Source organism: Psammomys obesus, unplaced genomic scaffold (assembly GCF_907164565.1).
Source record: "Psammomys obesus unplaced genomic scaffold, mPsaObe1.curated_primary_1811, whole genome shotgun sequence".
Classification (NCBI taxonomy): domain Eukaryota; kingdom Metazoa; phylum Chordata; class Mammalia; order Rodentia; family Muridae; genus Psammomys; species Psammomys obesus.
Window position 1 is genome coordinate 21891845 of NW_026596039.1, and position 11691 is coordinate 21903535.

The 11691-nt window shown below is 46.0% G+C and overlaps 1 protein-coding gene across 4 annotated transcripts in view; it reads right to left on the reverse strand.

Moving 5' to 3' along the window:
• Window positions 1-11691, reverse strand: part of Lrrc49 (leucine rich repeat containing 49) — a 95424-nt gene that overhangs the window by 34251 nt on the left and 49482 nt on the right. For all 4 annotated transcript variants that reach the window (XM_055622283.1, XM_055622281.1, XM_055622282.1 and 1 more), the window contains one exon: window positions 121-268. In XM_055622283.1, the coding sequence (XP_055478258.1) occupies window positions 121-268 (148 nt within the window). The remainder of the gene's footprint in view (window positions 1-120; window positions 269-11691) is intronic.

Genomic DNA, 11691 nt, shown 5'->3' on the forward strand with positions numbered 1-11691 from the left:
AGGGGAGCAGGAGGAGGACCACAGGGGAGCAGGAGGAGGATCACAGGGGAGCAGGAGGAGGACCAGAGGGGAGCAGGAGCAGGTGGAGGCACACTCGGCGGGTGCACGGAAGGGTGCTACCGTGATCCTCTTCATGTCTAGCTGGCGCAGCTGCATCATATTCTGCAGGACCGTGTGTCTGTACCATGACTCTTGAGCTATTGGGTTGCCATCAAAGGTGATGTCCGAGAGGGAAGTCGACTCCGCGAGGCAGGAAACACTGTCAAAGCTGCAGAAGAGAGGCCACTGCGTTATGCTCAGGCTTTTCAAATAATACTTCAGTTTTTGTTTCCTTTTTCCAGACAGGGTTTCCCTATGCAACAATCTCTGGCTGTCCTGGACTCTGTAGCCCAGGCTGGCCTTGAACTCACAGAGATCCGCCTGCCTCTGCCTCCCTGAGCGCTGGGATTGCAGGTGTGCACCACCACCAGCTAATACTTCCAGTTGTTTTTTTTTTTTTTTGTTTTTGTTTTTTATGAGATTTTGTTTTAGTTTTGGTGTTTTGAGACAGTCTTGCTATTGGCTGGCCTAGAACTTACTTTCTAGGTACACTGGGCAGGCCTTGGCACAATGATCCTCTGCCTCTAAGTGCAGGCATGACAGCACGTGCCACCATGCACAGCACATTCAACAGATCCTTTAACATACTCAGTCAGACGCACAGGAAAGCTGAGAAGATACATACTCTCCATCCCTCTGTCCGCACTGTTGGCTAAATACGCATGTGAGTATGTGTGGACATGTGTTTAGTGCTCCCTTAATTTCTGGCACTACAATACTCTAGAGACTCACATATTCCCTGCCCCGTTCCTGAAACAGCCCCTTATGTTCGGACCGGCCAAAAAGGTGGAAGGGAAATGTAGCTTCCTGCTCCTGGGAGGCTGCTTCTTCAGGCTAGAGAGGAAATGTGTGTGCACTGCCCGTGAGCATGTGCGCCCACGTGCCGTAGCACGTCTCCGCACAGCCAGCTGTGACCACATAACTCACACAAGTCCATGCTGACGCCTCCGAATCTCATCCATTGTCCACACGTCCTCCCCTCTCCCACTCCAGCAGAGAGGAACCATACGTACAGGGCACTAGAACTTTTAAATGCGCCCAAAGATTATTGTCTTGATCACATGGCTGTGCTTAGGTGTTATGGCGGCCACCGTGTCCCTCCGTAGCTGGGGTCACCTCAGACATTTACAGTGCAGTCAGAGCTTATCAGAGCCAGAGCTGTGTCCCCTCCTGGGATTTCCGTGTCCCTTGGCAATCTTTGTTTAAATGCTGCACACCTTGAGGGTCACTGTGCATGGCTCTAACACACCACGACTGTGGCAAACGCACAGAGGCTCGTGTTTACTACTCAAGTACTACAGGGGATAATTTTCATGTCTTAAGAAACTCCTGTGCTTTCCCCGATCCCCCAAATTCCTGGTAAGCACTGATTTTTTACTCTTGGAGTTCTGCAATTTCCAGAATGTTGGGTGGCTGGAATCATGTACTATGTATGATCTGCTCTTTCATTTGGCAATCCACCCGTGTCTTCTCATGGCTTCGTAGTGCGACTCTTCCTGTAACTGAGCAATATTCCATCGCATGAGCTTATCACTTTCTTCACTCAACTACAGGGGATGTCTCGGTTGACAGCTGGTGAAGCTGCTGTAAATCCTTGTCCACAGCTGTCTGTGTGGACACGTTTTAACCTCAGCTGGATCCAGGTCACACACTGCCTGGTCACACGGAAGGATGGTCATCTGGCTGTGTGAGAGACTCATCCAGTGCTGTCAGCTCCCCGGCCCTGCCAGCATTGGGCACTCACTGGTGTTTCTGGAAGTTCTCCACTGTTGGGTGAACAGTTGTGTGGCCTCTTTTACTCTGCAGCTCCCCAGTGACAAGCGATTTGAACATTTCTCACATGCACAGTTGCCTGTTGTGTAAATTCATGGTGTTTTCAGAGCCTTCGCTTATTTTAAGTGGAGTCTTTGTTTTCTTACTGTTAAACTTTACAATTTAAAATATTTGCAAGTATTTACTATCTGTTTCTTTTAAAATTATATTTATTTATGTGGTGTATGTGTGATGTAAACATGTCATGACACACATGTGAATGTCAGGGGAAAACTTGTGAGAGCCAGTTTTCCCCTTCTACCATGTGGGTTCCAGGGATCAGCTCAGGCCCTCACAGGCCTTTACCGTGAAGCCAGCTTCCTGGCCCCTCTTCATTCTTAACAGTGCCTTTCACAGAGCAGTAGGATTCATTTTTAATGATAGATAACTTAATAATTTCTTTCTTTCTTTCTTTTTTTTTCTTTCTTTGAATTCTGTTTGGTTTCTGAAGGAGACCAAACAGTCTGGGTTTTCTTCTACAATTTATAGTTTTGAGAGTTTTACACTCAGGCTTACAACCCATTTGGAGTTAATTTACTAAAAGATCTAAATTCACATTTTCCCACATTGATGAACTGTCTATGTTTTGTTGACATGCATCTGGTTGTATCTGTGGCTATTTCCAGGCGTGTACTCGGGCCCATTGATAAATGTTTCTACTCTTTCACCACTGCCCCGGGCCTTAAGTGCTGGGCCTTCAGAGCAAGTCTCTGTAACGCAGCTTTGCAATGAGTCTAAACAGGTCAGAGTTCACTCTATGAATGACATGTGTCACTGACAAGAACATGAACTGTGGTCTTCCCATGAAAATGTGACATTGTATGTAATCACAGGTGAATGACTGTCCTCAACTATTAGACTCCAAAATATGCATCAGTCCACACTCCCCCAGACACACTGAAGACCCAACCTATGGCAGGGCTGCCCCGTCAGCTATAAACTGTAAACTGAGCCACACTCCCAGCACCAGTCCCCTTGTGAATGTGCAGGGCCCCTGTGTACTGCCATAGATCTTGCCTGTGCTGGTCGAGACCCCACCCCCACTCCCCCTGCCTTGAGGATGTGTCAGAGAAAAATATTCCTCAGCTTAATTGGACTTTCTATCTACTCCAGTACCTAGACTGTAATAATTGGGTTCTAAATGACACAGAAACTTCCTGTGTGGTCACGATGCTGTCAAGTGCATCCCTGTCTCCCTCATCAAGCACTGTGAATAAAATCAGAGGACTCCCCACAGGCAATGAACTTGTGGTTCATGGAATCTCAGTTTCACGGTCAACTTCACTTAACTGTACGAAACAGAACTTAACAGGCTAGTGTGAATCTTCAAGCTCTGTCCTTCAGTATTACGCCAGGAGTCTGGGTATTGGCCCTTACATGTGAGATGTAGAAAACATCTTTTGATATCTAGAAAACCACACACTGAGATTTTAAGATTTTTTTTTTGAAGATGGGAATAATCACTTCATAAACAGTACTCCAGGAAAATGCCTGATGAACAAGAGGGCATCAATACTCAACTCATACACTTATGCTGAAGAGTGCTGTTTCAGGATTTATGTTGACATTACACCTCTCATGAAGATAAAAAGACAGAATAGTGTGCCACGATAGACAACCGTATGACAGGCATTCTCCTCCTCCTTTATTGCCACAGTCAGACAGTTCTTCATGTTTTGATCAGATTCAAAGTAAAAACATCCTGAGATTGTTTCAGCTCACAGCTGATATTTATTGATCTGTAAGATGAATTCACAAACTGAATGTGTGTCAAGGCATTTGAGACATGGCAGGATAATTACAGGAAGCATTTTAAATAGGAGAAAACGGGAGTTTGAAAATCTAATCTAATAATGGCTTCAAGTATTAGTAGATTTGAATAAGCAGCTGCCACTCTGCCTTGATGCCCTTCCCCAAAACCAGTGACTGAGGAGTCATCAGGGGGTTTTAAAAATGACATGATGGGAGGAGATGGAGGAGTTGGGTAAGGAGGCAGCGTGGTGGTAATGGTGGTAAGGTGGCCAGAACTGTAGTTGAGAAAAATCACAATGTAGTAATTGTGTAGTGAATAGAGGGAAGAAAAAGGGTAAGAGTGGAAAGTTAGTTGTAAATTAGATTGCAGTAGGAGGTGAAAAGTTGTTAGGGCCTCACATGGTAAAAACTATGGTAGTTGTTCAGAGAATAAAGAGCAGAGGGTCTATGAAAAGATTGTGAAATTGGCAGGGATTTGTAGTCACTTGGATGTGAAAGAGAATGCTGAATATCTAGGCGTCTCTCTTAAGTGACTGACTATAGTTATGGTTATAGCGTAGAGACACTGTAAAAAATCATTAGATGAGGCTTTAAATGAGTATATTTTATTTCATGTAACTTATTTCTCAAAAAACTGATTCAGAAAAAATGAGATTACTTTGTAAGCAATACTCTGGATGAGATGATAGAAAAAAGTCTAATTATTAAAAAAAAAAAAAAAAAAAAACAACTTTCTGCTGATAAAAACCGACCTAGATAGTCGAGGCTCTGCTCCCTCCTCCCGCTCTCAGGCTCTCAGTGAGGACTGGCGTGCTAGGCACGGGCTCCCACCTGTCCCACCTGGCCCTGCTCAGGTGTCACTTCTATCTCCCCCCCCCCCCCGCCCCGTGCCCTCAGGAGAGCGGGGAGCCTGCCTGCTCACCCACTGTGTCTATCCTGTCGCTGAACTTTCTCATCCTATTCTTAATAGTTGTGTAAAAGGTCATATGCCATTCAAGAACTATTATGACCTGATGTGCATAACTAATCAGATAGATAGACTAAAAAATGCAAACCGCATGCCGGGAATCAAGGAAAAGTGAGATGCCTTCATTTCACGATAGGTGGGTTCTACCTGTATTTTTATTCTCCAACTAGACTGCAGAGCCTACGGTTTGCTTCTTATTGCTGGTACTTTTAAAGTAACATTATCATCAACACTAAGGGTGTATGAAAATGTCAGCTAACAAAAACTCTGCACCTACTCTTAGTATAAGTCCCCTCAGGTCTGTCTCTCAAGTAGCCCTTTGGGGTTGGTCTAACAGTTCTCAGTTGAAAGAATGGGTGGTGCCTCACACTAAACTAAATGCTATCTTCAGCAAAGTTGAGCATAAACTGTGTTTGTGTGAGAGGGGAAAGCTGTTAACGTGATCACGACGCCACCCTTCAGAGATCTGAGAGATCTAGAGAGCGAGCAGATCCACGTCTGCAACTCAGACACAACAAAGACTCCAGGGCAAGGGTGACTGTACTTCTAGGCAGGTACTGTCCTTGATGCCAGATCCCGCAGCTCCCTGACTGCAGCACTCAAGTACACACGTATGTTCTCATACACTCACATTCACACTCACGTCATACTCTCACATACTCATACTCAGGTATGCATGCAAACATGAAGTCACTAGGAAGATCCATAAAGTGTGTGTAATTATTAGAGTGTAAAGCGTATTTAGAGAAGAAAGCATTACAGGAGTATGTGTTTGAACAGCTGGTTCACAGCTGTAAAAGGCAGAATCCACATTGGTGCCTCAGCGACAGGATGGACACAGTGGGTGAGCAAGCAGGCTCCCGCTCTCCTGAGGGCACGGGGAGAAGTGACACCTGAGCAGGGTCGCTGGGAGCCCGGGCCTGGCACGCCAGTCCTCACTGAGAGCAGGTGTCCCACACGGAGGAGGAAGCAGAGCCTTGCCTATCTAGGTCAGGCAGACAGATGGCTCTGTGAGGTGAAAGAGACTGAAGGAGAGCACAGGAGGGGATATGGTGTGCATGAACACACACACACACACACACACACACACACACACACACACACACACACGGGGGGAGAGTTGAGTGCTAGTGAATAGAAGGCCCTGTCATTAATGAAGAGACGTGCTCACACCAGGATCTCCTCTTATCTTGCTGGCCAGCTCCCCTTCCCTGCTAACAAATTTCTTCCCTGCAGCAATTGCTCCGCAAGCTGACTCCAACCCCTAGTTGTAAGACTGGGTGTTTTGTGCTGCCTGTTTGCCCTTGGCCAGGGTGACTACTTCCAACTGCTCCCTGGCCTAATTAAGGACACCTGAAACCCTCTGCAGCAACGCCTCCCAAATGTGCCCTTGAGCCACCAGGATCTCCAGAAAATGGCTACTGTGGTCCAGGAGGTCTCTGATGGGGCTTGGCCATTGGAACGTCTATCAAGCTTCCCCCTGAGGTGAATGCTGATGGTTCAGAAAGTTTGAACATTCAGTTCTTCAGAAACTTCCTGCCAGACTGAATGTTCTTCACCTCAGAGCCCTGAAGGGGCACACTGGTACGCATGGAGCCAGCTTTCCTACAGCCTGCCACATTGATGCCTTCCACACGGGGTGCGCTGTGTTCTCTGTGACTCGATCATACAGTTGTAGGAAAGAAAACCCGTACATCCAATCCCTGCCATTCTCACCCATGTCACCTTTGGTGTTTTACTAAAAGAAAGGTCATCAACAACTGGCTGGAGTAAAAACAAGTTCTTTGAGAAAAGAAGTGGGGAAGAGACTGTACTGAGCCGGGAAAGGGTGCAGCAGAGGACACTGGCCACAGCCCTGGGCAAAGGTCAACTTCCCTCTGTATCTTAGGATTCTCCAGACTCAGCCCCTATGAAAAACTGGGAGCACACTCAAGGTCCCTGTGCCAACAAAAGGCTAACAAGCTGTGAAAAGTTTTATGAAAAAAAAAAAAAAATTTAAATATACATTTCTCAAAAGCATGTATGCAACCAGTCAACAGGCAGACACACACACACACACACATCATACTGAAATTCCAACTGAAAACACAGTGAGAGACACTATCTCACCATGTTTGTTAGAACAGCCACATCAAAACATGATGGGAGGGTGTCAGCGAGAACACGTGTCCCACAGGCTCCCATTCTGAAGGTTGGGTCCCGCTGCCCAGCAGGCCACTACGGCGTGTTTCCCCGAGGTCCACTGCAACTGGCAGTTCTCTTGCTCTCTGCTTCCCAGTCTACTGTGACCTGAAGGGTCCCTGCCACACCAATGCCTCAGCAGTCTGGCTTCCTCACCACAGGGGCCCAAACCCTCAGAAGTCCTGAGCCTAAGTGAATCTCTCCTTCCTTAATTTGTTTCTGTCAGATATTGTGGTCACAGTGATGGAAAAGCAGTACATCGAGAAAGGGAACCTTCTTACACTGCAGCATACTGTTGGCAGGATTAAGTCACCATAGCCAATATAGAAAACAGTGGGGAGCAGCTTAAAAGAAAAGAGCTCCTCCGTGAGCATGAGCTCCTCCATGAGCATGCAATCCCTTTTTAGGTTTGTTTACTTGCTTTTGTGAGACAGTCTCTCTGTGTAACAGAGCCCTGGCTGTCCTGGACTCACTCTGTACACCAGGCTGGCCTGGAATTCACAGAAATCCACCTGCCTCTGTCTCCTAAGTGCTGGGATCACAGGCCTGTGCCACCATGCTTGGCTGAGCAACCCCATTTTCTATCCAGAGGAAATGAAATGACAATGTGAAGAGACATGCTGTCTCCAGGCCCAGGGTTACACTACTCACAGCAGGTACAATATGGAACCAACTTCAGCATCTATCGACAGCTGAATGGATAAAGAAACGTGGTATGATTGACAATGCCTAATGAGCAATATCTGAGGGTTGCCCTGTGCCATTCATGTGCATATAGATGGTATATGTATGTATGTTCATGTATATTCATGTGCACTCTTACATGCATGTACGTAGGCACCTACACACCCAGACACGAAGAAAGAAGATGTGAGGTATATATATACACACAACACAATCCTAGTCCACCTCAGAAGGAAATCTTGTCCTTTGCAATAACAGGAATAAATCTAGAGGACATTGGACTGAGGAAAATAAGCCAGAGACAGAGGGACAAATCTATTTTCTCTCACTTATATGTGGAATCTGAAACAGCTGACTTTATAAAAGCATTTAACAGAATGGAGATTACAAGGAGCTGGGGCAGGATCGGTGAGAGGAAGGGTTCTCAACAGATCCACCTTTCTGTTAGCAGGCGTGAGATCTGCGTACTGCATGCTGGTTCTGTTTAATAATACTGTAGCATATGTGTGAAAAGTGCAAATTGATCTGGTCATTTCATAAGTGCAAATTGATCTGGTCATTTCATAAGATATGCAAATGTCCCACTTTCCTTTCTGTTGCTGTGATAAACACTGCTATCAAAAGAAATTTGGGGAGGAAAGGGTTTCTTTGGCCTATATTCTAGGAAGTCAGGCAGGATTCGAGGCAGGAACTGGAGGAAAGAGTTGAGGCAGAGGCCCCATGGCTGCTCAGCTTGCTCTTTGATACAGCCCAGGCCCACCTGCCCAGGGATGGCGCCGTGCACAGTGGGTTCAAGCCTCCTACATCAAATAGCAATTAAGAAAATGCCCCACAGACATGCACACAGGCCAACCTAATGAAGGTAATGCCTCAGTTGAGAGTCCTTCTTCCTGGGTGTGTGAGTTGACATGAAGCTAATTATGACAGAATGTCTCTACATCTCAAGTTGCACACCATAAATATGTATGCTTTTATAAAATAAAAAGTATTTTTTAAACACCAAAACAGTTCTCAGAGATTAGCTGAAAGTTTTGAGCCATCCTTACAGAACTTGGCATTTATAATTAGGTCACTGGGATAGCTTTTCATGCGCTCAGGATAAACAAAGCTGTTAGATTTCCCTTCAACGCAAGAATCCAGAAGTTCCTTCACCTACTGTATTTGCACACAAGGGAGAAGTTCATGCATGCCTCTGTGTGTGTGTGTATGTGTATGTGTGTGTGTGTGTGTATGTGTGTGTGCACATTTTGTGTTTTGAGACATGGTCTCTCTACATAGCCCTTGCTAGCTCAGAACTCAGTATGTAGACCAAACTGACCAAAACTCATAAAGATCCGCTTTCCTCTGCCTCTCCAATGCTGGGGTTAAAGGTGTGCTCCCCAAAGACCATCCAGCATGAAAGCATTTTAAAGGAGAAAGTAGTGCTCCCTGTTTTAACCAAGTCAAGTACTCCACAAGATTGGGTAATTATTTTCCTTCCTGGACAGGTCAGGTTTCAGCACCACATTAGAGCCACCATTAATACTAAAGACGAAGATGAAAGAGTGAAGAACCAGCCTTCTAACTATCCCTAGCCTGTGCGCACAGCCTTTTTAGAGTTCGGATGTTTGATGCTACCAAAAAGCTGCGGTGTATAGATCTGGTCCCTGAGGCAATGGTATTCAGAGGCCTTTGAGAGGTGACTAGGACACAAGGGTTCTGACCTCAGGCCTGAATTCCCAGCTCAAAAGAGCACTAGAAGAGCAGTGGAAACCTTAAAAGGTGTAACCTGTGTGGAGAAGGCAGGCCTTAGGAGTGTGTGCTATCTCTGCACCTTCCCCTCTCCTTCCAAGCGGCCAGGAACTTGAGAGAGTTCCACCAGGCACTTCTGGCAATGATATACTGAGCTAACCACAACCTGAGAGCAACTGGGCCAAAAGACACTGGAACTCAAGAACCCATAAGTCAAACTAACCCTCCTTTGATTTCTCTGCTAGTTCTTCATAGCAATGAAATCGACACACCTTCTTCTAAGAAAACCTCCTCAAAGAGACAAATGTGACATGTCCCACTGGAGACATGTCCCACTGGAGGGCCCACTGTACGCAGAAGAGCCCTCAGTTCTCTCTGTCTTTTCTCAACCATTGGTACCAGAGCTGTAACTCTGCCCTTCCTAGAAAAAAATGGTTCCTACCTTCCAGCTCCTCTCTTCCAGCAATGGTGTGAGCAAAACTCTGTTTGAAAAGATATACTGCCTGATTGTGGTGGACTGGAGAGATGCTATGGCAGTTAGGAGTGCTTGCTGCATAATTATGGGGACTACAGTTCTGATCCCAGTATCCAGGTAATAAACCAGGCTTTCCACAAATGCTTGGAACTCTAGCTCTTACTGATCTGATGCCCTTGTATGGCCTTTGTGTAGACCACCCCCAACCCCCACATAGATATAGGCACTTGCACAGATCACACACACACACACACACACACACACACACACACACACACACAAATACATTAAATCAAAATTTAAAAGCCAGTCGTGGAAGTGTACACTGTTAATCCCAGCACTCTGGAGGCAGAGGTAGGCAGATCTCTGTGAGTTCAAAGCCAGCTTGGTCTACATAGCCAAGATATGCCAAGGCTCAGTAGAGAGACCCTATCTCAAACAAACAAACAAACATAAAAAAAGATCCTGATTATGTGTATCAACATTACATTCTGTTATTTTGAATGCCATTTGTCTTGACTCCAGTGGCTCTTCAATTGATTCAAAACTTAGAGCAGAGGTTAAAGGCTGGGATTACCGAACCTCAAGTCAGCAGCGATTCTTGGGAAGTCTATTCCTACATAGCTTACAAAGCAGTGTTTGCGCTTCCATCACAAGCAGTGGAACACATGCTCTCTCGCCCAAGCAGCACCATGCTGCCCTTTCGGAGTCTGCCCACTTAACTCCGCTGTTCTCTTCAATAAAGATTAGGGAAAACTCAATGACAGTGTATGACGCTGTTTCTATAGGGAGGTAAAGTAATGAAGACTCAAGTACAGGGCTGTCTGACCTCTACCTGACACCTGGGTAGCATCTGAAAATCTAGAGTATAGTTTTAGTCCTTTCCTGCATCTGTACATCTCAGTTATAAGGAAGGTTCGGACAGAAAGGCCAGTCTTTCAGTTAAAGATTAGACTGTATCACTAGATCTGAGATAATGGATCAATGTTTTATTCATGATTTATAAGGAATTCATGGCCTATGGGTACAGATGAGCAAATGGCAAAGATAATGTCCTGTCAGCAGTTTGAAAACCTGAGAAACAGAATTGCAGTTTTAGTCACAATGATATCAGGCTTTTTATCACAATATAAACTGCTATAAAACAGGAGAAAAAGAGAATCCAAGTGTTAAATAAGACATGGTATAGAGCCCGGGCCCGAGAGAGAGAGAGAGAGAGAGAGAGAGAGAGAGAGAGAGAGAGAATATGAAAGTCACATTGACCTTGACTTCTGCCTGGAGACACTTTCCAGACCACAGGATGCACTTGGCAGTGGATCCAAAGAGAGACCAGAGGTCTCACTAGCAAGATGAAACACAGAGCAGCTTCTGGGTCTGCTGGGAGTACTGGGGTATGGGGGTGGGTAGCGAAGAAGAGTCAGCATCCAGAGGAAACCCAGGACCCCATAAACGGGTCTCTGGGTAGCTGCCTGAGTATCAAGCCCGATGCCACAAGCCCTTGCAAAATGTAACTGTTGAGGAGCTGTGAGATCAAGAGCATCTATAGACCACCTGGAACTAGGAGACAACGGCATTCTAGACAGAGTGAAGAAATTTCACATGTCTTTAATCCCAGCACTTGGGAGGCAGAGGCAGATGGATCTCTGAGTTCAAGGCCAGCCTGGTCTACAAAGTGAGTCCAGACAGCCAGGGTTATACAGAGAAACCCTGTCTCTAAAAAACCAAAAGGAAGAAAAAGGAAGAAAGGAAGAAAGGAAGGAAGGAAGGAGGGAGGGAGGGAGGGAGGGAGAGGAGGGAAGGAGAGAAAGGAAGGAAGGAAGGAAGGAAGGAAGGAAGGAAGGAAGGAAGGAAGGAAGGAAGGAAGGAAAGAGGGAAGGAGGGAAGGAGGGAAGGAGGGAAGGAAGGAAAGAGGGAAGGAAGGAAAGAGGGAAGGAGGAAAGGAGGGAAGGAGGGAAGGAGGGAAGGAGGGAAGGAGGGAAGGAGGGAAGGA